Genomic DNA, 25,112 nt, shown 5'->3' with positions numbered 1-25,112 from the left:
TAAATTTGAAAAATAATATTCGTCCTTTTGTTCCTGATAGAATAAATAACATAATAAAATGAGAAAAATGTTTCAGCACATGTGGGTGATGCCATCGAGCAGCGCGAGATGCGCCCAATTGCCGCGTGCAGCAGACAAAGTTCCGTATTACGCGGCACTGAAAAAGTTTCGGGATTATTTGAACGGAACAATAGCTCATCTGGACGAGTCGGACATAGTGTTCGCGGACACGAAATTGAAGAAGAAAGATGTATTGGATTCGTCCGACGAGAAAAAGTCGTTATTCGGTGACGACGTTGGAGTAGACGGTGACAGTACGATGACGGATTTGAGTAGTACAACGATAAAGCAAGAGGGCGGTCTTTTGATTCCGGGTAAGAAGAAACGTGGAAGGCCGAAGAAGATTAAGAATCCGGACGACGTGCCGCAGCCGGAAATGGAGAAAATGGACGCGAACGGTGAAATAATAAAGAAGCGTCGAGGTCGTCCGAAGAAGATACACCAGCAGGCAAAGATGATGGAGCGTGAAGAGCGGGAGCGAGAGCAGCAGCAACAGCAGCAAGTGCAACAGCAGCAGCAGCAGCAGCAGCAACATCCTCACAATTCGCAACATTTACAATCGCAGCACGGTCAACAGCAGCAGCAGCAGCAACATCCGGAAATGAGTCACATGAGTGAGGCATACGGGAATTCGACGTTGCCTCATTGTTTTTCACCGCCGTTGATGTCACCGCCAAAGCCTTTTCCCCACATGGCACCGTATCCTCAGTCGTTGAGCGACGGTAACAATTTTTTCGGCCAGTCGATAAACGACAGTCCGTACAACATGAGCTCGAAACACAGTCCGGTGCACATGCAGCACTACAGCCAAAGTCCAAAATCAATGTCACTCTCGTTCACCCATTCGGAATTATCCTCCGAGATAAACACGGGTATATCCTCGGAAAACAATCTCGAGCCGTCACCGTTGACGTCACCGAGCGTCGAGCATCCGGATTTCGAGCCACCAACCAGTATTTCCCAGCAGCAGCAGCAGCAGCAGCATCAGAGTCACAACAGCAACGAGCATAGGCAGTACAACAATTCGGGGACTCCGGAGACGTCGGGGCACCATAGTAATCCTGGTACGCCGTCGCACACCGGGTACCCGAGTTACATGAGTTTTCACGAGCAGCAGAGTCAGCAGCAGCAACAACAGCAAGCGGAGAATCGTCATCCTCATCAAACGAGCCCGAGCGAAGAGCATCATTCGCAACAAACCCCTCCGCACGGTCACACGACGACTCAGCACTCCTCGATGTCGCCCCATCCCCATCAGCAGCAGCATCACCATCATCATCATCACCACCATCCCCACGAACAATACGGAATGAAAAGGAATTCGTCCCAAGACGTAGCCTCCAAAAGTCTGAGCGATCTCGAGTCGTTGGTCGATCAAATACCGAGTATCGCCGACGGTGGAAACCAGCGGCTCCAGCACGCCCACTCCGCGCTCGGTGAGGATGCCCTAGGCGATAAAATCGATTCGCATCACCATCAATCCTACTTGTCCGGTTTCCCAAGCGTCAGTATCGCCAATTATAGTCCACCGTTGGGACCGGGACCGGGTTTGTATCCAGGCTCCCTTCATTACGGTGATAATTATGGTTCGATTTACGGTATGAACGGACGACACCACGCGACGCAGCACGAACAGCAGCAGCAGCAGCAGCAACAACAACAACAACAACAGCAGCAGCAGCAGCAGCAGCAACAGGCCCAACAGCAGCAGCAGCAGCAGCAGCAACAACAACAGCAACAGCAGCAGCAACAACAACACAGCAAATCTTACACCGTTGAAAATCTCGCGTCCAGCAATTACACCCCCAGCATTAATCACGGACAAACGAGCAACGCTTATTCCAATATCATACCCGGACCCCATTATCCCGTTTCCATGGGCTCGACCAACGGATACCTCTTCGGAGGCCTCGAAACGAGCCTCATGCAACGTACCTACGGCATGGGCGGCATCGGTCCCATGGGCGGGATGCATCCCTCCCTCGGACACATGCCTAATCCGTATCCTTACAACGCCACCTACTCGAGCTCTTTCGACGCGTATCCAACTCCCCCTACGGGCATACACGCACCCAGTGCTAACTATCCCGGTTACCCAGGAGGTCACGGCGCACCCGGCAATTCCACGCCACCCTCTTACCTCCAGTCCCATCACAGACCATCCGTCGATCTCGCTTACGACGGCGTATGATAATCAATTTAAATGAGAGGACTACCAAAGCCTCGTCACTCTATAGGACTTTTCTTCTAGTTATTTCCTCTTCTTCTTCTTCTTCTTCTTCTTCTTCTTCTTCTACTCTTTTATCTACTTCTTTATAAAAATTGTTCTCATTATTCGAAATTTTATTCTTCATTTTCTCTGTTTTTTTTTCTTCGTCGTCGTCGTTTCGAGCTTTGCTCTCGTTACCGTTGCATCATGTGCTACGGGCTTTTCACGCGTACGTCGCAACGAGGGACACATATTGATGACTAACATTTTTTACGTATTTTTACACTATACGCGAGATTTGTTACCTCGTCGCGGGAATACGACGCAATTCGCATCGGCCCTCGTGCCGGGACATTGTGCTTTTTTCGACGACGCGCGTCTTCGTATATTCGTGTGTGCGCGAGTGTGTGTTGTCGTCGTGTGCGCGTGCAAGTGCGTCGTCCGAGTATCGATGACCGTCTCCACGGTGAACTCTCGTTCGGAACAAAACTTGGAATAAAATACAAGCCAAGACGTATCTTTCTCGTAGAGTCGTCGCTCGAGAATGCGAGTTTTTGCCCGACTTCGAATTCTACTCCCTCGTTAGGCTTAATCTAGTCTACGCCCGGATCAAGGGCACTTCGGTGGTTCTGTCAATGTACAATCGTTTCTCTTCGTTTCCCTCTCAACTCTTGCTACCAAATCAGCTCTCATATTTATTTAACAACTGCAACATTTCTATCGTCAAATAATATCCAGGTACGAAACTACGGAACAAACATATTTTTACGATATTCCAAATTGTAATATGATAATGAAGATTTTTTTCACGACGCGTTATTACATCGCCTTGCTCAAAAAATAGATTTATTCTCGTATCCGGTAATCGCGCTCAACATTTCCCCCTTTGGAATAGTGAAATTAGCACGAATTACAATAACGATGAGGAGGGGACGAAAGTAACAAATTGGGAAATGGAATCTAATTGAACGAGAGGCGAGTAGTGGTGCTAACACGCTCCAAAGACTCAAGAATTCGGGAACATCCTCCGTTTAATAATAATTCATTAATCCTTAATACCGTATATCGTTTTTGCCAGAACTTTTATTAGTATTATTATCATTGTTGTTGTTGTTGTTGTTGTTATTGTTGATGTTGCGCATTGCCAGTTGATCGGGCGCGCGACTATAATTGCGGAAGAAATTGTGTTGATCCGACGAATATTTAGTACTCTCTCAATACACAATCGTTTCTCTTTTCGTTCGAGTGTGTGTGTGTGTGCGTGCGTGTGTGTGTTTGTGTGTGTGTGTGTGCGCGTGTGTATCACGGAGCGAAATTGATTACGAAAGAGGGATAAAGAGGATGAACAAGGTTAATATTTGTATCTCCGCAACACAGAAAACACAGTTATTTGTTTTTATTATACGTAAATGGTACGAACCGGAGTAACGCGGCGTTACGTTTTTTTAATACACCGTGCATACGACAATGTGCACTTTCGTGATCGTTCTTTCGAGTCTTTTGGAACGAAAACATTGGAAGATTGCGATTAAATGAAAAAAGTACTACTCGCCTCCCCGTACGATTCGTTCTCCGGAGGCTTCGGCATACGGAAATATTTCAAGAGCAAGAGTGGCCGAAGTAAATAGGAGGGAAATGACAAAGAAAATATCTATGTTTTGCTGCTTATATTTTGCACAGAGCCACTGATAATCGACGAACGTAATTTTACGTAAAAAAGGGATGCATATTTTTTCTTCTTCCCGTCTTGCCTTCCGATCGCACCGGAAGCAAGTGAGCAAGGAAATAAAAAACGGGAGTGAGAGGCTATTGTCTTGTAAATACTTAACTTCCTTCTCGATCAGGCAATTTTCTCTTCTCTTCTGTTCGTTCGATAATAATACGGACTTGGAAACGCCCCGAATTCGCCGAATTGGCAATTGACCCGAATTAGACGAGAGAAAGTAAGGGACTAAGCGCAAGAGCGAGAGCGAGAGCGAGAGAGAGAGAGAGAGAGAAAGTGAGAGATGACGAATAATTATTATTTTTCCTCTTTTCTTTCTTTTTCTCTTTTCGATCCGTAGTTCATAGAAAACGAGGAAAAAACATCTTGTTGTAAATCTTTACTGGCTCGTGTCAGCGGTTACCACGATTCACTTAATATCGTGCACAATTTCGCTTGGTACAACGCAATGAAAGAAACCCGAGAGGAGAATAACAAAACAAAAACAAAATAATATCCGAGTGAAAAAAAAACGACCCGATCTCGCTCGAGGAAAGAAAAAAATGAAAACACTTCTCTCGACACAATCCTTCATCGAGCGTTGTTACATCGTTGTCATTTACCGTGAGTTCATTATCGGTGTTTCTTACACACACACACACACACGCGCGCGCGCGCGCGCAAACAAAAATAAAAGTTCGAGTGAAAAAAAAGTACGACGAAAATAAGCAAAATGCAACAACAAACCGTGCCCCTAAAACTCAAAATTATTTCGCTCCAACTGCAATTCTCATCGACGATAAAAAAACTCGTGAAAAACATTGTTTGTCCTTGCAATATGTGAAGGAAAACATGACACACACACACACACGCACACACACACACACACACACACACAGCCACGCGGACACGAACGATACGAATTTTTATTGCTAATTAAACGTTTAAGGGAATTTAACGAAAAACAAAAGAGGAATAGGAAAAATAATGATAAAACAAAAAAACAAAAAAAAAAAAAAAGAAGAAGAAACCAAGTTACTATAAGTACGTAGGGAGCGCGTTGCGTTATGTTATGCCATAATTATATTCTATTACGTTTTCAAACTCGCTGATAAGTCATTGGGATTTGTAAGAATGAATAAATGTAAGAGAGACTGTGAATAAAGTACACAAACGACTGTATGTGACGCGTGTGACTGTGTGTGTGTGTGTGCGCGCGCGTGTTCGTGTGCCTGCGCGTGTTTCTCCGCTTTCGATGACTGCTGCTCACTAGCGTTGCTAATAAATATAAACTATTGAACGAAGGATTAAGAAAAGATAAACAAACGGAAGAACGGCACTCGCGCACACGGGCATGCGCGCATGTACAAAAGAAAATAAAACTTCTCAAGCTAAAGTAATTGCTGTAAAATTGACGCGTCGGTTTTATTATACATAAACATGGAATATAAATATATATATATATATAGATATTATATATATATATATATATGATATGATAAAACAAACAAACAAAAATATATATATATATATATAAATATAAATATTATATTGAATCTAGGTTTAAAGAGAGAGAGAGAGAGAGAGAGAGAGAGAGAAAGGAAAGAAGGAAGAAAAAGGAAAACGAAATATCGCGCGAATTAACACTTCTCGAGTTAGATTATCCGCATAGAATAATGCGTCGAGTAAAATTGCGAGCCAGGAAGGAAAGAATGAAAACGTAATGAGTAATGAGTAATGAGGAGAGAAAGAAAGAGAGAGATAAAAACAAACAAACAAACAAACGAAAAAAGCAGGAAAGCGTTTCGAAGAAGATGCACAGGGTATAGATGAAGTCGTTAATACAATAACTGCTGTCTATATATATATGTACACACATAAGAATATCGTAGATGTTTCTCTTTCGTTCTATATCGGCCTCAGTGGGGAAGAAAAACAAGTGAATCAATCGAACGAGCTATTTAGCACATGTTTTTTTTCTCCGGTCCATTCCCCCGCCCCGCTCCCCCCCCCAACCGGCCCCCTCGCTCCTTCGAAAAAGAAATAAAAAAAGCTTCTTCGATTTGGATACTTCGAAAGGTGGGAAGTCTTGGGACAAAAGAAAAAAAAATGAATAATATAAAATATAAAATTAAACGAAAGAAGTGACATTGAAAATGAATATTAAATCATGGGACAATGATATGTAAGAAAACGCAAGCGAGGGATAAAAAGATATTAAGTGTCGTAAATGTTAATTATTTCAGCGAGACAGCTCGATCGGGTCAAACCGATCGCTATCCACACACACACACTACGAAATAATAATAAAAAAATTTGAAAAAAAAAAAATACAAAAAAAAAACATTGATTGACTCATCATTGTTTTGGCGGCAAGAGCGAATTTATCGGCAGAAACACTGATTGTAAATTAATATATAATAAAATCTGAAAAAAATCACACTCAAATAATAATAATAATAATAATAATGATAAGGATAATACGAATAATAATGATTATGTACGTAATTATATACATGATACAGATAAATGAATCGCCGTTGCACACCACGCGTCCGACATTATCGATAGCGTGCACGCGCGAAAGAGAGCTTATCGACCAATCCGGTCGCCAACATATTTTTTAATCGCCCCCCAAACCATTATCGTTCTCAATATACTAATTGTTCTACGTTCAAGGCATCTTACCGTCGTTGGTCATCCTCGTAAAATTTCTTTTAGCGTTGAATTCCGAGTCGAAAAATTTTATATAATTTTTTCAGTTATTAAAATTGACGTAACTGCTACGTTTGAGCGTGTATATATCCTTTGAAAGAACTGTAGGTGAAGCAAAAACGGGATCAGTAAAGCATACAATTCCATAAAAAACAAAGTCAGCGCGACGAGGATTCCTCGCCGTTCTTATATTTTAGGTTAGCCCTCTGAAGGCGGATTCGAAGACGAAAACCCATCGGCTTCTCGGGACTAACCTCTGTTAACGATAAAAAACAATCGCGTGGGTTTTTTCGCGGCAGAAAATTTGTAGCTCAATGCTCTACAATTCATCCTGTCCTTTATGCTTTTTACTATTTCATAGCTTTGACGGTATGCGCTGGAATGCACGAAATTCCGTTAACTTCAGTGATTGATGTAACTCTCGTCAACAAAGAATTCGGTCGAAAAAAGTATTGAATTTTTTTACTTGGAATTTGATGCGGATCTTATTCGACGGGACGACCATTGCGGTGCGAAGGATCTAGTATGTATATATACAAATGCACTTGCAAAAATATGTGACATTCGACGAAAGCTCGACTTTTATACGGCCCACGCAGTCGCGTTCGCTTATTTTGGTTCGTCCGTTTCAGCTTATATATTTTTTATCGACAGTGTACCTATACGTACGGTTTTATTTGTGATTATTCAACGGCGCCATTTTGTGTTTGTGTTTTTGAGAGACATGCGGTGCGATGATGCAAAAAAATCATGTATATGTTGAAATTTTTGTGTCACTTAAATTTTTGCAATGTATAAAAGAAAAGCATACAAAGAAACGTAAGGATTCGTATGAATGATATATATATATATATTATGGATCAACTTGAAAAGGTCAATCTCAAGGTCAAGCTTACATCGAACGCCCCGTATGAAATCGTTCGATCTACATTAAACTTGTAACGATGGGATACTCCGCGGAACTCGCGATAGTACGATCGGAATGTGTTTTGTATATCGATAAAAATGAAAGAAGGAGAAGGGATGGATCGTACATGTACTTAATTCGAAAAACGATCAAAGGTGGATCGGTTTCTGCCTCGCGTTACAACTCTACACAAAAAAAAACCATTTTGAGATGTTTGAGAGAAGGAAAGAAAAAGTAAATACGATGTGCAATAATTTTTTAGTCTTGTCTCGCTTCTTTCGATATGTTATAGAAAAACTAGCTCTTGTTTTTAGATAACCCTTTATTTTCAGTCATGCACTCGAAAGAAGAATTGTCATTGGTCTCAAGATTCCAGCAAAAAAGTACTTTTTAAATTTTTATCTTTGATACGAATTCTATAAGTTCAATACTTCAATCGGATAATCATATCAGCGCGATTAACGTGATTAATTTCGTTTTTACCCAACGTCGGTATGTTGACATGTGAACTCAGTACCCAAAAGTGCCGCTCAATAACTGTGAGGATTCTGGAAATGATTCTTTTCTCGTTCACCGTGAAAGAAACTACGAGTTGCAGTTTGCAGTCCGAGTTGAACATCTTTATTAGAACATCAGAAGCCGCAATTCGTGGCTCATTCGTGACACGACCCGTGAAAAAAGTGTTTGTTCATCGTGCTCCCGTTGTTTATACTCTGAGAAAATTCGTTAGTTGGGGAAACGTTTTTTAATTGAAACAAACCACGAAATGCCGCTAGAAAATTTAGAGGACGATGGGCTCGAGAAAAACCCGAATCTCGAGCTCGCGCAAACAAAATTTTTGCTCAGCCTACCAGAGCACAAGAACGACGAGAATTTAAAGACCAAGCTTCTTGATGCCATAAAAGCCGAAAGTGAGTTTGCAGATTTTTCATACTTACAGGACTGCCTCTTCTTTCCTACCGTCAACAGAGAAAAAATACGAATTGTTCAATATTTTCCTGTTTGTTTTTTCCTTCAATTTGAACAGTACCATCGTCAGAGAATTATTTGTCTTTTTTCATAGCGAATACTCGTGACTCAACACACTTCAGTGTATGTTATTATTTCTATCAAATCGATTGAAGATGGAAAAATTTCAGAAACTTAATAACGAGAAAATCTACTCAAACAACGTGAATGACTTAATTCATTCAATTCTAAGTTACAACTTATTTGCCTATTTTCGTTTTTTATATACTTATGAAAAGCTTATAATACTTGTCGCTAGATAGGTTATACAATAACCTATCTAGCGACAAGCGGATTTTCAGTGAATGTTGATATTCATCCTTTGTCTTCGTTTGAACTAGATATGACAATGTTCTACGAGGAAGTTTGTCGCGACCTCGACTGGCCTATAGATGAAGCATTGAGAGATAAAATGAAAGCTCACAATCTTGAACAAACTAAAGCGCTGGATGATGCTATAGAAGATGCGGAGAAGAATCTTGGTGAAATGGAAGTTCGTGAAGCAAATCTGAAGAAATCTGAGCACTTGTGTCGCATCGGCGATAAAGAGGGTGCAATATCTGCATTTAGAAAAACTTATGAGAAAACTGTTTCGTTAGGACACAGACTCGATATAGTTTTTCACAATATTAGAATTGGCCTCTTTTACCTGGATCATGATCACATCGTTAGGAATATCGACAAGGCCAAGAGGTAAAAAATTCAAAGAAATATTCGTTTACGGGAACAAATTAATCAATTTGAAAAGTTTCTTTCGTCATTACTTTGTCTCCTCTTGATCGTTTAACAAAAAGTTAATCCGTCGATATCTATATTAGTCTGATAGAGGAAGGAGGCGATTGGGACAGAAGAAATCGTTTAAAAGTCTACCAGGGGACTTATTGCATTGCGGTACGTGATTTCAAAGAAGCTGCTAATTTCTTCCTCGACACTATAAGCACGTTCACGAGTTACGAACTTATGGATTACAACACCTTTGTAAGATACACTGTTTACCTGAGTATGATCAGTTTACCGAGGAACGAATTGCGTGACAAGATAATCAAAGGTTCTGAGATCCTCGAAGTATTGCACAACAATCGGGACTGCAAGGATTATCTGTTTTCTCTATACAATTGCCACTATGCTGATTTCTTCAAAAATCTTTGTGAGTCCTTGATCATTTGAGTTGAAAAAATTTTTTATCTGTATACAATGTTGACGCGGGGTTTTGTTTTTTCTAGCACACGTTGAAGGTTTACTTCGTACCGATTACCTCATTTTCCCTCATTATCGTTACTACGTGAGAGAAATGCGTATCCTCGCTTATACTCAACTCCTCGAGTCTTATCGATCTCTGACCCTTCAATATATGGCTGACGCATTTGGAGTTACTGTGGAATATATCGATCAGTGAGTTTCCTTATATTTCGTTTATTCGTCCACGCCATTTTCATTCACATTATTTGTTCGTTCTTTTGCGACATTGAACCGAGTCACAGTTATTTTGATGCTAATGAAAAATTCAATTTTAGACCGAACAAGGCTAACAACAATAACGATTATTTTTACAGAGAAGTGTCGCGTTTCATAGCCGCTGGAAGATTACACTGTAAAGTCGATCGCGTGGGTGGTGTCGTCGAGACAAACCGTCCTGACAGCAAGAACTGGCAATATCAGGCGATGGTCAAACACGGAGATCTTCTTCTCAACAGAGTCCAAAAGTTGTCTCGAGTTATAAATATTTAATTGTACCCAACACGAATAATAACAGAAGTGAACAAAAAAGTAAACAATGCCCACGAAAAGAAATCACTAAATGATGAAATTTTCTTCTTTTTTTATTGGGCTTGGAAATATGACGATAATATCGTGTCTCATTAATGTGTCGCGCGGAGAGAATCAGAGAAAAATATACAAACAGTCCGAACGCGAATACCACTAATAATATAATTTTGTAAAACAAATACAAGGATTATTACTTCAGTGTTTTTTCCCTCCAGAGTTCCTTGATATAGGAGGAATTTTTAATAAATAAATGCCTTTTTGCATTGCAGTTTAATTTCGTTTCAATATAAACCACAAAATATAAATATAGATTTTTCACTGGTTTTTTTTCATTCTTGGTAAACTATCTGGGTTTTCACATAAAACGTCAAAAGGTTTCTCCTTGTGTTAAATATATTTTTCATCGGCTATTTTTCAATTTTGATACCTTCGTTTCACCAAAGTATAGATCTTAGCCAAAACTAATGGAATTTCCAGAGTTTTAACGTGAGCTGTCAGTTCAGTTGATAAAAATCCTGCTGCACGTTTTATTCCGTAGGTTGATATTTGAAAGAAATTATGAGTTCCACGCTATATTCTCATTTTATCAGAGAACAAGGTGTAACTTTTATTTTTCTCAAAAAATCATGGATATCTGAGTAAAATGTGCAACCATTTTGCAGCTATCTCTCTCGCACTGACGCAAGTGATAGATCATCTTAAACAGATGGTTACTTTTTCGTCATTTTCAACTACCGATAGTTTAAACCTTCAGCTGGTAGCTACTATTTTAAGGTGATCTATCACTTGCGCGAGTGCGAGAGAGATAACTGCAAAATGGTTGCACGGTTTACTCGGACACCCTTGATTTTTTGAGAAAAATAAAAGTTACACCTTGTTCTCTGATAAAATGAGAATAGCGTGTAACTCATATTTTCTTTCAAATATCAAGCTACTCGGAATAAACCGTGCAACAGGATTTTTACCGACTGAACAAGTGACAGGCACCTCAAGTCAAAACAAATAATGGGTATGGTGCATATTACCTACCGTGCATATTCCCCATTGAAATTTTGCATTGGCATCACTGGGTTTGAAACGAAGATTCATAGAGAGGCATGATACTAATAGAAAATATTTTTCTGTTTTATCATTCGTTATAGGTATTAATGAAACATATGTGGTATACAGATAGAGCGTCGGGTTGTATTTTTTGGAGTCAGCAGCGCTGATCACTCGCTAATTCAAATATTGAAGTGCTGCATGAGCACTTGAAGAAAAAAGATACGACGACAGAGATTCTCAACTTTGTTGACAGTCGAGTAAAGACACATTTACATCTTTACCAGAAACATTTCAACGAAAATTTGCACAACTACCACCATATATCAACTCTGCAAAACATTCTATTCGTAAATCTATAAATCGCAACGACTGTATCATGAAAATAAATAATATGAAAATATTATATCTAACGGTTCATTATTTGAAAAAAATACTTCCATGAAATATCCAAACGTCATCCTGACGTTCACGTGTTTTGATCATTCAATCGGCAGAATGTCTACATTTGTAACATGAAAATCATTTTTCATATTTCGCGCACTCGTATTTAAAAAAAAAAATCGTTGGTGTAGTTACTCACGGTTACAGGAACGGGCCTCGATCTTCTTCCTACCTTTTTCTCCCGCGGTCCTTGCGATCTCCGTTTTCCTCGACGATCCTCTCCCTCTCCGTCTTCCTCCACGATTCTTTTGCTTTCCCTCTGCCTCTATACGATTCTCTTATCCTGCTCCATGGTTCTGATCGTAAAGAACTTTCCACATATTTTCAACACACTTTTCTTCCAATGTTTTTTCGTCCTCCCATGTTTGGAATTTATCATTTCACCTTTAACTTTTGTTATCACTTCACCGTAACGCAGAAAATCGTAATCGCGATTCATTATCACAAAGTTATATTTCCGCTGGTCTTTTTTTCGAGAACGAACTTGGGTTTTTATTCACCAAAAATTTAACTTTATACCGACGCGAGAAAAAATTCGTCATTTAATTGTACGACCGATTGAATACGAAAATTAACATAAACGAAAAAAATATCCCCAATTTTGAGGGAGGGCTCTTCTTTACCTACTCTTCCCTAGGTTTTTTCCCCAGAAAACCGTTTTTGCGCAAATGGATAAGCCAATATGTCGAGTAACAGAAACAATTGTAGTGACAAAACCTGTAGTACCACCGTTTCATAGAGAATCGAGTGTGCCCGCGTGCGTGCACGCGTGGTCGGTTGCTCGCGTCCTATAGTTAGCATTTGACTAGTAAAAACTATTCGTAATGCTGTACATAGCTGCGGTTATACGCGTTGCGTGCGTTGCTTAGCGTGCAGCGTTTGCAACTCCGACTTATCTGCATGGAATCTTGCCTGCGCGACTTCAAAGTGATACAGAAACTGTATCGAGCTCGGAACTGTGTCAAACTATCCGCTATGGAGTAGATTTACTGACTGTCCGTCTTCGCTTGCCGACAACCCCATGGCTTTAGGACCGTGCGTTAGGTGCTTTGCTTTGCGTTGCGTTGCTCGGGGTATGCTTGCATCTTAGCTCGCTTGCGGACACGCGCGCGTGCGAGCATACACAAGACTCTCGAAGCTATATTACAGGCGTCACAAAACTCTTTCTGTTACTGGCCCTTGCCTCGATACTATTTTTCACGAATTACCAAAATTTTATAAATACTCATTCATGTGCAAATTTTGTAATAATAATAACATCGAGTGCGAGGACTTCCCTAGCGGCTTATCTATATAGTTGCGTCAAAAAAAGGAATCTCAGAAATTAAAGAAAAAAAATGTATATTGACAAGGAGCGAATCATTATTTTTTATTAAATTTCAACTTTAATATTCGTTACGTTGTGTTTTCGCGTCTTTTATCGATTCGCACGATCTTAAGTTCTTTTATTTTGTAATTTTTAGATGACCGATCAGTTGCTTCAGCGAGATTGAATTTACTGTTAAAATTATGAAATAACTGTTAAAGCTATAATAATTGATAAAATTATGACCGCTACCAATTTTTATTGGTTTCTATTTTATTTGTTTATCGATTGATTGAAAAAAAATAAATCGTAAAAAACGATTATTTTAGACATTTAGGATAAAGTAGGATTCCACGTGTCGTATTTCGTGCCCCGTTTTCTCAATGCACTGGAATGTACAATGCGTAGCGATAACGTCACGCTCACATTCCGCGCCAGTCCTCACCCTACGCCCGCCGGGCGGTGAGTGAAGCGAAAAGCGAAACGTGTTGTGCCTCTCTCCCGGACGGAGTTCCCCCTTCCTGTGCGCGCCGAGCGGGCCGAGCGACGTTGAGTGAAGCGAATCATGTTGCGCCTGCGCCTCTCCCCTGTCTCGAGCTCCGCCCGGTGTCCGCCCGTCCCCCTCTCTCCCGCTGGCTGACCGAACGCCTCTATCCCCACTCTGCTCTGCTACTACGCTATAGCGAATAGTCCAAACACGACCAAGCGTAAACGCGTGAAAACGTAAACACGTGAAGAACGAAAACAAACTGAACGAATTATCCAAAATCCATTCGTAAATATTCACCGATTAATTGCCATAATTATTAATACACAAATTTGTATGTACCGAACCGTTGAATAAATTATGATCATCCTTTAAAATTATACATTATTTGTGGCGCTCTAATATTTATATATCAAGGTATTTTTATCAAATTTTAATTAATATTTTTTTATTTGCGACATGGCGATTAGGAATTTGCGCCGTGCAAATTCCCCATCGCCATGTCTATATTATTTTGACGAGATTATTTTTCCATTGATTTTTATATATTTTTTGTCGATTGGGAATTTAGACGGCGCAAATTCCCCATAGTTCATCTTTTGTTGTTCACAGAGAGATTAATAACAACTTGTATCGTTTTGAATCTCGGCGTACACATTCGTTGAACAAAGAGACGCGTTATCATAGTTAAACGCAAAATTCATGCTTCGCTAGACAAAAATTCCGACAGATATACATATAATGTTATATTATATATATATATATATATGGATGTATACATATGCTCAAAAATGTTTCTTGGTAAACAAAAGTGAATGTTAAATAAATATATTCGATTCATCAAGTCACATGTGTATATACAAACTGTTAGTGCATGACTGATGTACATATATGTGAATATTTATTATTCCCGTAATAAAAATCCAACGTGATTTTCTTTAATCGTACTAATTCATATTCAAGTGCTCATGCAGCACTTCAATATTTGAATTAGCGAGTGATCAGCACTGCTGACTCCAAAAAATACAACCCGACGCTCTATTTGTACTAAATTCATTAATACTTATAACGAATGGTAAAACAGAAACATATTTTCTATCAGTATCATGCCTCTCTATGAATCTTCGTGTTCAAGCCCAGTGATGCCAATGCAAAACTTCAATGGGGAATATGCACGGTGGGTAATATGCGCCATACCTCAAACACCCCAAATAACGCAACTACAAAATTTGAAATTTTCAGTTTCCCGCTATTTTTTATTTAGCGTTGAGGTTATATCAGTCTTTTTTTTTGAATAAATCAGTAATAGATATAGATTTGCTCACGAAAAATAAATATCGATTGACTTGTATGGGCGCGTTCGGGGAGTCGCTATTTGCGCTACAAACGCTAACGTTATCATTGAATGATATTACTATATCTTATATTTTTAGCGCAAATAGCGACTCCCTGAACGCGCCCTGAATCAAAATTTTTTTTCTTATCATTTGAACGATCAGATAAAGTTACGATAACCTTGCCGCTTCAATACTTTGCGACAACTGTCGTAGCGGCCGTCGATCGTCTGCGCCACTTTGAGATTTTGATATTACCATATCACGTATCACATTCGTCTATTCGTCAGCTGATCACACAATCACCGAGAGACGACGCAGAGAATTACAATTCCGTCGATCTCGTCATCGCACCAAAATAATCCAACGTCAAGCCGTATCGCTCTATAAAAAATAAACTGCACGAAATCTTTGAAGGTTCAATTCGTTTTTGGAATTTCCACTTTAATTCAAAATCATGGATAAGACGAAATTAGGAAGTACGGGACTAGAATTGCCACCATTGCGAACTCTCGATGATTTTTTGTTCGACTCTGCGCGTTTTCAATTACCTAATTTGAAAAACATCGACAAGTGGGGCAACCGGGTTGTCAATAATTTACTTTATTATCAAACCAATTACTTCTTCATGTCCGTCATCATTTTTCTCGTTGTTGGGTAAGCAACATTTTTTGTATGCGTAAAATTTGAAAAGGTGATTCAATTTTCACTTTTTCAATCGTTTTTTTCTTTCTTGTCAAGATTCATTCATCCAGGACAAATGTTCGTTGGGATGATTGCAATGGCCGTTGCTCTCGTTGTCTTTGCTTATTTTTCCACCGAGGGAAGAACTGTTCACAATTTTAAACGACAATATCCAGCTGCTGGACCGATTCTCATACTTTGTGGCAGTGGCTTTGTCACTTATACCCTTGGATCACTGCTTGTTTTCCTTTTGGGAATCTTGTTGCCTTTCTGTGGTAAGTTGCGTAATAGCAGTCCGTCAACATACAGTATGATTTTTCCCTTCAAAAGCTGTCCAATGCCAATACCTGTCCTGGGATAAGAATTAAAAAAAAAATAAATTCCGTCCTTGTTGGTAAAAATTTGATCAGCTACTGTTATTTTTTACTTTGCAGTGACATTTATTCACTCGTCTTTAAGATTGCGACACTTGAAGAACAAGGTGGTCAACAAAATAGAAAGTTTGGGAGTCAAGCGTTCGCCGATGGGTGTATTATTGGAGTATCTCGGTATGGAGCCAGAAATCTTTGCTTAATATATTTCTCTTTAGGCGAGGTGGAGCGGATAACCTTAGGGAAGATGAATCCGTGTTTTTACAATGAGATAAAAAAACATAAATAACAAGTCTCAAGAGAGATCGCGATGAGCTACCCAAGGTGAATCAGCGATGAATTAAAGTTTTCAGCTTTCTATTTGCTGACTGACTTGCGAACATACCTTAAAAATTTATCTAAAAGCAGTCGTTCAGCGGTGACTTAAAAATGAAATAAATTATTCTCCTATTTATCGTTAAAGTTTAAACTTAAAGTTGATGTAGAGTAATTGAATCAAAACCCTTTGGTCACAAAAAAACAAAGCTATCCAATAATGAGGTTTTTTTATGCCAGTCTATTAACGCAATGATTCATTGATTCATTGTTTTGAGAGAATTGACTTTTGTCCTCATTCTCAATTCATAAATAATTTATTACCAATTTGCAATCAGAATATAATGATTGCATGTAAGATTGCTGAAATAGAAGTGCGAATAATTCCACAGCTGCATTTAATTATAAAATGAAAATTTGACTCACCGATAAAATCATTGCCTCAATAGCCGAAACTCCCATCACTTCGCGTGTTTTATTTTTCGTTTCTTTTCTTTTTGGCTCACATAGTTTTTCTGTCTTTTATTTCACACAGATGACGTCACGTGCATGAATTTGCGCCCACAGACGAATATCATGTTTAAAATGCCATCAAACTAACACCGCTTCCGTGCAGCACATGTGTCGGGATTAATCATTCAAAATAATTGTTTATGATTTTATCACTCATACGGTTAATCGCTATCTCGCTTGTCACGATGACGGTAATTATCCATGCCTCATTTAGAGATATCCAAGTTTTTTATACATTTTTCGTCTAAACTCGCGAGTATCCTCGCTTACCATCGTACAGTTATTGCTTCTAGTCTTATATCTGAGGAAAAAAAGGAAAATCTGTTGTTCCGAACAACAAGTGAGATTGGAGGCGAACGAATAAGTCAATAACATCAGAATCATTTTTTACATTGAGTAAAAAAAAAGCTGTCATAGTTTTTACAAATTCTGCGATACATATTAGAATTGTATTTGTATCCAGTGTAATTAATCTTCCAATTGTTTTAACGTTTCACAACTTTTATTCACGATATGCGTGTCTTTTTTATCTTGTCAATTTATGTTGTTAATTGTAATTATTTTTTTACGATGTATACACACCCGCCTTTGGTCATAAACTTATCAATTATAATACAAAATGTTATTGATTCAAAAAATATATCGATAAAATATAATAAAACATAATTTCATTCAACCAGTTATAATCAAGTCGACAATGATGGTTTACAGGTGATAAAAAAACAAGTCTTTCATCAAAAGATTCATGTTGTAGAAAAATCGTTGGAACGTTGTTGCGAGAATAATTCTTAATCCCCCAGACCACTATTTCTCTACTTTCTATTTCAAATTATAGCACTACAGAGAAATTACGGAGTAATGGAAGTATGAAAAATTTAGAATACTTGAAATCAGTTTTTGGAGCATTATTTGAACGCTGCAATTGATGCGTTCATATACCGGGAGCAAGAGATTCACGACCTATTGTTTAAACACTCTTATAAATACGATCTTAAGCTCTACAAGACACAAAAGAAAATCTCCGTCACAATATGCTTCAACGAAATTGTTTTTTTAAATAAAAATGGCAGTGTTCTCGTACCACTAATTCTTGAAACAAATTATAATTTTTCTACAATTACATGGAAAACACGAACGAAAAAAATGATAAAAAGAAAAGACAGACCACACATATTTCTTTGAAAAAAAATTTTCTTTCCTTTTTTTTCCAGTTTTGTATCGAAACATTGTGTCTCTCCTTTTTTTTATTCTTAAACTTTTGTGATGAATACTGTGTTCGATGGATAGAGTATTGTTTCTGACAGTAATGTTTGGGACGGTATCGCACCAACGTTCGTCCTCGGGAAAGGAATTAAGTAAGTATGCTCCGATGGAGCGTAACCCATGCTCTCCATTCTCTTTATGAAAGCCTGAAAGACAAAATTGGTGATAAATGCTTCAAGATTTGAATTATTTGACATGATTTCCAATTCCGAGATGTTTAGTTTTGAGTCTTTCACAAAAAAAAAAAAAAATAATCAATGACAGAGTTGTCAGACGTAATGAATTGAAAACATAGCTAAGTTTTAATAGTATTTTTTCATATTAATTTACCTCTATAGTGTCATTGGCACACATCGAGATCGCTTCTTTTCCTCCGCTCGGTAAACGCAAACATAGTCTTAGCGAAGGTTCATCGCTGTTCGTCGCCTGGACGATTTTACACGCTTTTTTCTCCGTCTCTATTTCTTCTTCATCAATCACCTTTGGCGCCGAATTCGTATGTGGTAGAATCGCTGTTTCAGAACTTGCTCTGCTCTTCGCATCAAATTCGTCTATTCTAGACCTCTTTCCAATTATTGGATTACTCGTGTTGCTGGTGCTGCTACTGCTGCTTGGACTCATGCTTGAGCTTACCGAAGTTTTGCTACACGAAGCTGAAGATCTGGATTTTTTATTTCTGCCACAAGGATCCTTGAAGAACATATGATCAATCAGTAATTATTCGCGTTATCGCACTTGTCGTCTTTAACGACATTTTATCAAGAGACTCGGTGGAGTCTCGGTACGAATGGTTCCTTATGAATTTCAAACAAGCCTAAATTGAGAATTTCGATTTTTTTCGACTGAAATTAACTAAAGATTTCATTCTCTTCGTGATAGTATTGCCATTTTAATGAAAAAAATAAATAAAAAAAAATAATCATTCGTTATATAAAAAAATCTCACATCCATTAAAGGCTCTGCACGAGCGTGACGCTTCTCGGGAAGAGACGAACGTTCTTTAAAATCACCGGTGCTAGCGAGATCTGGAGGTGTATTATCGGGAGAGGCGTGCATGCTTAGCATGTCGTTAAGTCCTGTCGCTAAACTATCCACGGTAATATGATTGTAGGATCTCATACATTCGCCAGTTCGTGGATCAATTATCGCCAAATATGGATAATTCGTTACGTTGTAAAAGTCGATGTAACGTTTGCCATCGCTTGTGGTTGAGAGAACCTGGAAAATTTTTGAGCGTTTGAGGCTTCTTCAATTATTAAAATGACTCATTGATCTTTTGAAAAAGCTTTAAGAGGAAAGTACTATATTGATAAAACTTGTCTTCCCGCTACAAAAGTATTATGATTTTTCACTGGTTTAGGAGTTTGTACAAATAGAGAAGTAGTACCTGCCATAAAACAAAGTGGTCCTTAATTATTTCCCTTATTTGGCTGTTGGGCCACACATCTCTGTTGAGAATTTGACATGCAAATTCTTGAGAATTCTGTACATTGACGAGCAGCCATCGATTCACATCTTTTGCATGGTCTCGAGCTTCCACAAAGGATCCAAGAAATAATATGTCGTACGGAGGTCTAAACAAATCTTCCAGACGTGTTGTTCTACTTTGAGATACTTTCCTTGCCCCATTAACTCTTCTAGTCATTTCTTCCTCTTGACGCCCTGCCAATTTGGTATTGTACAATTTTCTTTATTCACCCAGATAGAATCAAATTTTAAGTGAAAAAAAAAAATTCCATTTGACATAGTGTTGAAATTTTTGTTCAAACGGATGACTTTTGAAATATTTTCATAACCAACTCACGAGTTTCCACTGCAAAGTCTCTGAATCTGTCAAAAACATGACTGGATGTTCTTGGGAAAGAGCAAACTGGTTCAGACGGTACCAAAACTTCTTGAACCGGTAATATTGGTTCTCTAACTTGGGGTTCTGTCTCTATGACTGGATTGTTTGTTTCAGCTTCGGCAGGGCCTCCACCCTCGAACATCAAACTTATAGCAGTTTCAACATTTCCATCAGCAAGTGTTAGATATTGTTGAGCAGTTGCTTCACTCTCGCCTAGAATAATTTTTTCTCATTACAATAAATTTTTAATCATCAAATTACATATTCATAGTTGAAGAAAATTATTGAATAAAAAGAACGCGACGAAAAAAATTCTTACCAGTAACTTCGATAAACTTGTCGATCAAATCACGATCCATTACGACTCAATGGATTGTACAAAACGGAAATTGATTGTATTATTTTTTTATTTTTATCGTCCTAGTCGAAAAGTGATAAATACGAATTCCATTGTAAATTGGGACACTTGAGTAGACGTCAAACTCACATCCAGACTAGAGAAGCTGTGAGGAAAAAGGTTATATGTCTTTTTTTTGGGCAAAAAAGCGTTGGCAACTACAGCGCCACTTTAATCGCGATGAGTGATTTGAGGTTATGTGATTATACACTGTTGATAATAATTTGTTTGGAATATAAATGAAAAAAAGTTTTTCTGAGAAAACATTACCAATCTGCACAGATTTCGTTTCAATATTAAATCAGAAAACATAGATGCATAGTATTATAGAACATTTAAGAAGAGACTGAGATGGTAATTTTGTCCAATTCTGTCCAATATATATATATATATATATATATATTCATTGGATGAGTGTATATTATTGACAATCGGTATAATAGTTACCCGGAAAATGACCAAACGGCTGGGTAAAATAAACGCTTTCGTTTTATAGAGAGCGCTACTCTCCCAAAAAAAGAACGAGAAATCTTTTTTGTTATATTCCTATATCCGAGACCATTCCGAGATCTCTATGAGTTGACCATGTGGTTTCAGTGAACATTTTTGAATGATTAGTATAAAGAACGGTTATATTTATTGTGAAAGGTATTAATCGGCGATTAACCAAAATGTCGTTTTTTATAAGAAATAGTCGGGGTGGAGCTCCGAAGCGAAAGGTAATTATGATTGTACATAATAAAAATACAGATATAGGTTAGTTTTATTTGAATTTTTTGTATATTGATCTTTCATTCTTTATGTATATTCAAATATTCAATATATTTTAATTTATCATAATTTTATAATGGATTACTTAATATAATTGGATTACTTTTTTTCAGTTGAATGGTCACATTTCGAATTCTATGAGCGATGCAAGAGTTAAAAAGAATAAACGCAAAAATTTCAATCCCAAAGATGATGAGAGTATTGCCAGCAGCGACGAGGAATTTGCTGAAGAGAGAGCTGAGAAAGAGCAAAACTTTTCTGAAAGCTCGGATGAAGATCAGGAAACTGCACAAGAAAAACGACTTAGATTGGCTAAAAAATATTTGGCTGAAATAGAAGATGAAGGTTTGTCAATTTTGTATAGATTCATGACGTTGAAGTTTACAACATTGGGCTCCAATGAAATGATCTAAAAAAAAACTCCAAAAATTCCAATAATTCTACAATTTTGTTCCCTATTGAATTTGCAAATTGTAGTTTTTCAATCTTTGTCAATCATTTCGTGAAATGAAAAATTGGTGAATTACAAATGTTTTTTTCATTCGTTTCATTGGACCCCAACATTGCAAACTTTAGCGTTGTATAGATTCAGTATTTATTTTTAATTTATTATTTGTATTCATGATTATATTACATATTAATATTAATTTTGGAGTTTTATAATTTTTTTTTCAATGCATCAAGTAAAATGAAAGTTTTCAAATTATCTGTTTTGCTAAAGTTATGGTAAAAAAATAACCTTACTGCAATACTGAGAGCTTTGATACAAAGGGTGAAATATCCTGATAATTTTAGATTTTATATTTAATAGGAACGTAATGATGAATTATCAGGTACTGGAAAAAATGCTTCACATAAATTCAGTGTTCTGCATACCTCTTCCCAGTGCTCCTCATGTTTTTGCTAAAATGGAAATATTTTTTATTTCAAAATAGCAATCTGGGATATTTGCCAATGATAACTATTTTTCTTCAAGTATATTCTTTTTCATTTAAATAAAATTTAATGTTTCATATTTTTATGCTTGAATTACTTAGAAAAAGATAGAAAAGAGTTTGAGGAAGGCGCAGTGACAAAAAGACTCCACGAAGAATACCTTGAGGAAAAAGGACGGCTAAGAAAACTTGTAGCTGCTAATTATACCGGACATACCGACTTGTTGGAAATGCGTTGCAAAGATCATAGAGATTCAATTACGTGTTTGTGTCTTTCGAGCGACGGAAGATTCGTATATTCTGGTTCGAAAGACGGAACATTGGTTAAATGGTCTGTGATAGACAGGAAGAAGCTCAAAGTCCTCAAGGGCAAAAGAAAATCTGAAGAGGGGATTAAGGATGTTCGATGCATTACCATCAGCACGGATGGAAAATTTTTAGTAAGACGATTTTATTTAAAATTATCACTTTTCTCTGGGCATTTTCGTAACAGATGAAATTTTTAACATTAATTTTCTTTGAGATTATATTTCATATTCTTTCTAGTAGACTGCTTTCTCATTTGGTCGATTTCATTATTAAACAAAAAAACTAGGTTGTTGGGGATGGCGGCGCAAAGAGTATCAAGGTGTTAAACCCAGAAGATTTTCAATTGATCAAAGAACTCCAAGGTCACAGAGGACCTGTGACTGGACTAGTATTTCGAAGAGACACTCATACTTTGTATTCCGCCTCGGAAGATAGAAGTGTCAAAGTTTGGAATTTAGACGACATGGCCTATGTCGAATCACTGTGAGTTCCATCCGATTGTTTGAGTACCTATTTCATTTGATATTATTTTGGATCTTGGTATTTTTATTTTTAAAAATTTTCTTCACCTTCGCAGTTTCGGTCATCAAAACAGTGTTACATCTATAGATGCATTGTCCCGAGAGCGAGCTATCACGAGCGGCGGTTATGATCGTACGATAAGAATTTGGAAAATTATTGAAGAGTCTCAACTGATTTATAACGGTCATGGCGGCAGTATCGACGTCGTGAAACTAATAAACGAGGAAAACTTCTTGAGTTGTGGAGACGATGGACATCTGTCTGTTTGGGGTTCCTTGAAGAAAAAACCACTCTGCACTGTTCCAGAAGCTCACGGCAAGGACGAATCTAATGGGCAACCTATGTGGATATCGAGCATCGCTACTCTACTAAATACAGATTTGGTTGCTTCAGGTAAATATGTTTTCTCTCTTTTCCCCCGGACATTGGGATTGATTTTCGTGATGCGTTACTAGTATTTCTCCTTCTAAATGAATTATACAGGTTCAATATTTTGAACAATCTGTTTTTAGAGGGATCTCCGAAAGTGGGAAATCAATTAATGAACTTTTTCAAGGAAATTTATTTGAAATTTATCATTCTTTGCAAAGAAGAAAATTCATGTGTAGAAATGAATTCCGGAAAATCGAAGTTCCACTCAAAATGTAAATACTGAAAAATGATTTAGAAACTTTTCAGAAGTTGAAAAATCATCCCAATTTTTGTTACGAAGAGTATTCGAATATATGAATTCTGAGCATTCAGAATTCGAAAAATGTTAGCAACATTAATCCCAATTATCGAGAATGTCTGAGTGAGAAGTATAAACGAAAAAAAGAAAAACTTGTATCATGTTTCGGCTTCGAAAAATGAATGACTACATGAGTATAGTTTATTCCAAGCAGGTTCGAGGGACGGTGTCGTAAGACTTTGGCGATGTGGCGATTCCTTCAAGAGTTTAACAATGTTGTTCGAGGTAAAAGTGATTGGTTTTGTGAACGCGATGGCGTTTACGCCGGACGGTGAGAACCTCGTCGTTGGCGTTGGACAGGAGCACAGAATGGGGAGATGGTGGCGAATTCCCGAAGCTAAGAACAGAATTGTTATAGTTCCGTTAGTTCGGAACAAGAGTAACAACTAATTGTATAATATTGTTGGAATATATAAAAACTTTTTTCACAAATTCATCTGGAGTTTTATCCGCATACGTTAATTTTTGAAAAAAAATTAATTTTTCATTCACCACTAAAAAACCGTTGTGCCAGGCTTTCTATGGAGGAGATTATTTGAGTTTTTTTCAATGGCAAAGAAACGACACATTTTTTCATATGTTCGAAAGTTGATTATCACAATTCTTATTGTTTCCTTCCAATGCCAATACGTTTGATTCATTCGATTGCAATTGCAGCATCCATAGTATCGATGAAAAAACTCGCTCTAGTGTCTATTCATCATTTTGATGAGAAAAAAGTGATTTTAAAACAGTGAAAAATGAGGGACTGTCCCGTTGGTGTGAGAATTAAATGAAAGAAATATTGGTCCACAGTACAAGTATTTATTTATTCTGTACAAAAGTCGAGTTATAAAATATTATGTCCCATTTTTAGGTCTTGTTCTTAGTCTTGTATACCAATGCCGTCTGGAGCTCGTATAACAACAATACCATCGTACTGAACCCGCGTGCTCGTAACCCAAAACTCAAATGGAAAATAAAGCGAAGAATCGAAAATCGTTATTAGGCAAAAATCTTCATTAATTCGATACATTTATTAGTGTAGTTTTTTTTCCTACATTCACTCAATTTAAATGTTTTTAATGAACTTCGATCATCGAAGATTGCTCGAATAGGCCGTGGTTAATAATCTCAATCAAGCACGCGAGTCCTTTCCACAAAAACGCCTTTAGGCTTGCGCTTTATAATACCATCAGACGACAATATTTTTTTCACATATCTTAGTCACGTTTAACGATCAGTACACCATAAGTATTATAATTTTTTTTCGTATTTGTTTTCTTTTTTCTCTTCTGCCTCGTTTACGTCGAAACAAACAAACTCGTGCTCGAAGCCTCCGTGACCTCGTTCGGACGAATATTGTCCGCGGTTATTTTTATTCCTGTTTTTCATTTGGTTTATTTTTTATTTTTTATTTTTTTTTTTATTTCTCGTGATTGTGCCTTTGCTCTACTATTCTTAAAAAATCTTCTTTATTGTAATTAAAATCATTTA

General features: G+C 37.7%; 5 protein-coding genes across 10 annotated transcripts in view; 4 read left to right on the top strand and 1 right to left on the bottom strand.

The window, feature by feature from the left end:
* The window catches only part of Tdg (Thymine DNA glycosylase), a 44,253-nt gene extending 36,406 nt beyond the window's left edge, over positions 1-7,847 (top strand). For all 4 annotated transcript variants that reach the window (XM_043423909.1, XM_043423911.1, XM_043423908.1 and 1 more), the window contains one exon: positions 77-7,847. In XM_043423909.1, coding sequence (XP_043279844.1) covers positions 77-2,251 — 2,175 coding nt within the window. In that variant the 3' untranslated portion in view covers positions 2,252-7,847. The remainder of the gene's footprint in view (positions 1-76) is intronic.
* A 350-nt stretch (positions 7,848-8,197) lies between these two features.
* Rpn7 (regulatory particle non-ATPase 7) lies at positions 8,198-10,636 on the top strand. Its single transcript, XM_043423915.1, has 5 exons — positions 8,198-8,504; positions 8,943-9,294; positions 9,420-9,748; positions 9,825-9,993; positions 10,155-10,636. The coding sequence occupies exons 1-5, from the start codon at positions 8,360-8,362 to the stop codon at positions 10,327-10,329; spliced, it is 1,170 nt and encodes a 389-aa protein (XP_043279850.1). The 5' UTR covers positions 8,198-8,359; the 3' UTR covers positions 10,330-10,636.
* Positions 10,637-15,106: 4,470 nt separating this feature from the next.
* Positions 15,107-17,950, top strand: Jwa (PRA1 family protein Jwa). The gene is made up of 4 exons (XM_043422854.1): positions 15,107-15,637; positions 15,722-15,939; positions 16,099-16,212; positions 16,886-17,950. Exons 1-4 carry the CDS (start codon positions 15,438-15,440, stop codon positions 16,948-16,950), a joined length of 597 nt encoding a protein of 198 aa, XP_043278789.1. The 5' UTR covers positions 15,107-15,437; the 3' UTR covers positions 16,951-17,950.
* On the bottom strand, positions 17,515-20,740 carry LOC122412886 (UBX domain-containing protein 7). 2 transcript variants are annotated; one of them, XM_043422853.1, is made up of 7 exons: positions 20,640-20,740; positions 20,292-20,475; positions 19,931-20,185; positions 19,514-19,788; positions 19,072-19,344; positions 18,457-18,816; positions 17,515-18,272 (listed from the first exon to the last, which is right to left on the bottom strand). In XM_043422853.1, the coding sequence occupies exons 2-7, from the start codon at positions 20,329-20,331 to the stop codon at positions 18,114-18,116; spliced, it is 1,362 nt and encodes a 453-aa protein (XP_043278788.1). In that variant the 5' UTR covers positions 20,332-20,475; positions 20,640-20,740; the 3' UTR covers positions 17,515-18,113. The 2 variants fall into 2 exon arrangements, with proteins under 2 accessions (XP_043278788.1, XP_043278787.1); XM_043422852.1 differs by lacking the exon at positions 20,640-20,740 and having other exon boundaries at positions 20,292-20,537.
* Positions 20,741-20,787: 47 nt separating this feature from the next.
* Positions 20,788-24,068, top strand: U3-55K (U3 small nuclear riboprotein factor 55K). Of its 2 annotated transcripts, none has more exons than XM_043422849.1 (6): positions 20,788-21,088; positions 21,254-21,485; positions 22,178-22,515; positions 22,671-22,867; positions 22,962-23,299; positions 23,788-24,068. In XM_043422849.1, the coding sequence occupies exons 1-6, from the start codon at positions 21,041-21,043 to the stop codon at positions 24,024-24,026; spliced, it is 1,392 nt and encodes a 463-aa protein (XP_043278784.1). In that variant the 5' UTR covers positions 20,788-21,040; the 3' UTR covers positions 24,027-24,068. The 2 variants fall into 2 exon arrangements, with proteins under 2 accessions (XP_043278784.1, XP_043278785.1); XM_043422850.1 differs by having other exon boundaries at positions 20,799-21,088; positions 23,791-24,068.
* The last annotated feature ends 1,044 nt before the right edge of the window (positions 24,069-25,112 follow it).

Source organism: Venturia canescens, chromosome 7 (assembly GCF_019457755.1).
Source record: "Venturia canescens isolate UGA chromosome 7, ASM1945775v1, whole genome shotgun sequence".
NCBI lineage: Eukaryota > Metazoa > Arthropoda > Insecta > Hymenoptera > Ichneumonidae > Venturia > Venturia canescens.
Note: the sequence above shows the minus strand (reverse complement) of the source record. Positions and strands in the feature narration are given on the sequence as shown.

Coding starts and splice junctions, on each gene's coding strand:
- Rpn7 (XM_043423915.1), top strand. CDS start 8,360: ATGCCGCTAGAAAATTTAGAGGACGATGGGCTCGAGAAAAACCCGAAT. Junction 8,505..8,942: donor TGATGCCATAAAAGCCGAAA/GTGAGTTTGCAG, acceptor CGTTTGAACTAG/ATATGACAATGTTCTACGAG. Junction 9,749..9,824: donor TGATTTCTTCAAAAATCTTT/GTGAGTCCTTGA, acceptor TGTTTTTTCTAG/CACACGTTGAAGGTTTACTT.
- Jwa (XM_043422854.1), top strand. CDS start 15,438: ATGGATAAGACGAAATTAGGAAGTACGGGACTAGAATTGCCACCATTG. Junction 15,638..15,721: donor ATCATTTTTCTCGTTGTTGG/GTAAGCAACATT, acceptor TTTCTTGTCAAG/ATTCATTCATCCAGGACAAA. Junction 16,213..16,885: donor TGTATTATTGGAGTATCTCG/GTATGGAGCCAG, acceptor TATTTCACACAG/ATGACGTCACGTGCATGAAT.
- LOC122412886 (XM_043422853.1), bottom strand. CDS start 20,331: ATGGATCGTGATTTGATCGACAAGTTTATCGAAGTTACTG. Junction 19,789..19,930: donor AGACTTTGCAGTGGAAACTC/GTGAGTTGGTTA, acceptor CCAAATTGGCAG/GGCGTCAAGAGGAAGAAATG. Junction 19,345..19,513: donor ACCACTTTGTTTTATGGCAG/GTACTACTTCTC, acceptor AAAATTTTCCAG/GTTCTCTCAACCACAAGCGA.
- U3-55K (XM_043422849.1), top strand. CDS start 21,041: ATGTCGTTTTTTATAAGAAATAGTCGGGGTGGAGCTCCGAAGCGAAAG. Junction 21,089..21,253: donor GTGGAGCTCCGAAGCGAAAG/GTAATTATGATT, acceptor ACTTTTTTTCAG/TTGAATGGTCACATTTCGAA. Junction 22,868..22,961: donor ATGGCCTATGTCGAATCACT/GTGAGTTCCATC, acceptor TCACCTTCGCAG/TTTCGGTCATCAAAACAGTG.